The sequence below is a fragment of the Cynara cardunculus genome, unplaced genomic scaffold (genome assembly GCF_001531365.2).
Source record: "Cynara cardunculus var. scolymus isolate 2C unplaced genomic scaffold, CcrdV1 Un_Scaffold_9193, whole genome shotgun sequence".
Lineage (NCBI taxonomy): Eukaryota > Viridiplantae > Streptophyta > Magnoliopsida > Asterales > Asteraceae > Cynara > Cynara cardunculus.
The window spans coordinates 7,893-9,878 of NW_020204767.1; the positions used below are offsets into that span (position 1 = coordinate 7,893).

The 1,986-nt window shown below is 37.2% G+C and overlaps 1 protein-coding gene across 1 annotated transcript; it reads left to right on the top strand.

Moving 5' to 3' along the window:
- The first annotated feature begins 1,117 nt into the window (after window positions 1–1,117).
- On the top strand, window positions 1,118–1,738 carry LOC112505237. Its single transcript, XM_025109171.1, has one exon. The coding sequence runs from the start codon at window positions 1,118–1,120 to the stop codon at window positions 1,736–1,738; it is 621 nt and encodes a 206-aa protein (XP_024964939.1).
- Window positions 1,739–1,986: the final 248 nt, after the last annotated feature.

Sequence of the window (1,986 nt, forward strand, 5' to 3'; positions counted from 1 at the left end):
TGAAACGTCTTGATTTTCTATGAATTCTGTTTCATTGATTTTTAAGTCTTCCACTTTATTATCGATGTTACGTTTCTTTATTGCAAGTTTATATACAATCTGTTCACTGAGCCCTATGCTCAGCCGTGTTCTTGTTTTCTGACACGGTAGGTTCCAAGCGATTCTGATAAGGGACGAGACTTGAGATCGAGCGTTTGACTTTTTGGAGTTGGTAAACTCGTTGGTAGATGTATAATATTTTAAACTTATAAATAGTTGATAGAATGTAATATTTTGGATTGTAAAGCATGTTTTAGAAGTTAATCTACGTTTGGAGTTTATTAGTAGCTCTGCAATGTTTGTGCCTTAGAATTAAGTCCCGTTAGTGACACCGCCTGTTCCGGACCACGGGGACGGGGGATGTTACAAATGTGGTATCAGAGCATAAGTTTTGACTTGTAGATAAWGTAAGCTTGACCTGTGAGAAATGGGTAGACATAAGAATGCGTATACTAGATTCTAATTCTATCTACCGTTTTTCTAATCCATAACTGTTTTGAATTCTGATTTTCATGTTGTTTTATTTTAGAATGTCGAGACGTGGTAACCCACGCACATTCCAGATCTCAAGCTGAGGGTAACCCAAATACTAACCCATTCCAATGGGGGGTGGAAGTGAATCAAATATTGCTGATGTGGTCCGTCAGACCATGTTAAGTATGATGTCTACATATCTTCAGCAGGCCATTTAGGCTATCCGACAAATTGCACATAATTTTCTTTCAAACCCAAATCTTGTTCCTACACCAAATACTGGAATTCCTATATCCAGTTCGGGTAACCAACAGAAGAAATATATATATGGCTTGAAAGGTTTAACAAACAAAAACCTCATTTCTTCTCAATTCCCATTAAATGGACTTTAAACTCGAGGTATAAGGATCGTTTCTTGAATCATTCTTTCAATACCATTACTAAAGTGGTCGACGCTGCAAAGAATATTGATCGGTCACGACAACAATTGTTAACTTCATGTGTTGACAATAAGAAACGCAGATCTAAATCTTTCTCCCAAAGCAACCCTCGTTTTGTAAAATCAAAGTCGAGCAGTGATACTCAAAAAGGCTCGAATCTATTAATGCCACGACTTCCAGTGTTGTCTAGCAGTGTGAGTCAAAATGTTTCTAGCCTTGTTATTAATTGTGATCGATGCAATCTTCGACGTCAAATGGGTCCGTGTTTAAAGATGACTAGCTCTTATTTCAATTGTCGAGAACAAGGTCACATGGCAAAAGATTGTCTCAAAGCTTGGATCCAAACTGATAAAGGGAAATGTAAACAACCAAGTACTAGTGGACGAGTCTTTGCATTACCTGGCAGCAAATCTCAAGCGGGTATGATTTCGGGTCATGTTAAATTAATTGATTTATTTGTTTATGTTTTGTTTGATACTGGTGCGACACACTCAATTGTTTCTGAACAATTAGAATCCCGATTAAAACCGTATGAGCAATCCACCGAATTTCCAGTGATAATATCTACTCCATTGGGTGGTTCAATTTGTGTGCTAACTCGTTTTTTCAACTGTCCGTTGCTTATTGGGGACTGCATACGAGAGGTCACTCTGCTTCCAATGCATATGTCCTACTTCGATTTAATATTGGGTATGGACTGGTTGTCACACCACCGAGCAACAATAGACTGTAATGCCAAACAAATTCTGTCTAGGGATATAGATAACCTAGAGGCAATCTTCTAAGGAGGTACTCCAAAAGAAGATGTTAGTGTGGTAGTCTCTATTACTGTGTGATGAGTCCAGATTTCATACAAACATGGTATGATCTTCATAGATTGTGATGAACATCAAAGTAGAAAGAAGATATTCAAGAAGATGATTAGATTGAGAGGAGAGAGAATATTACATCAGCAAATCTTGATTTTCAGATTAATGACGAAAGCTTAATTACAATTACAAGGTAAATCCTATTTATACTAGGAAATGTAAAG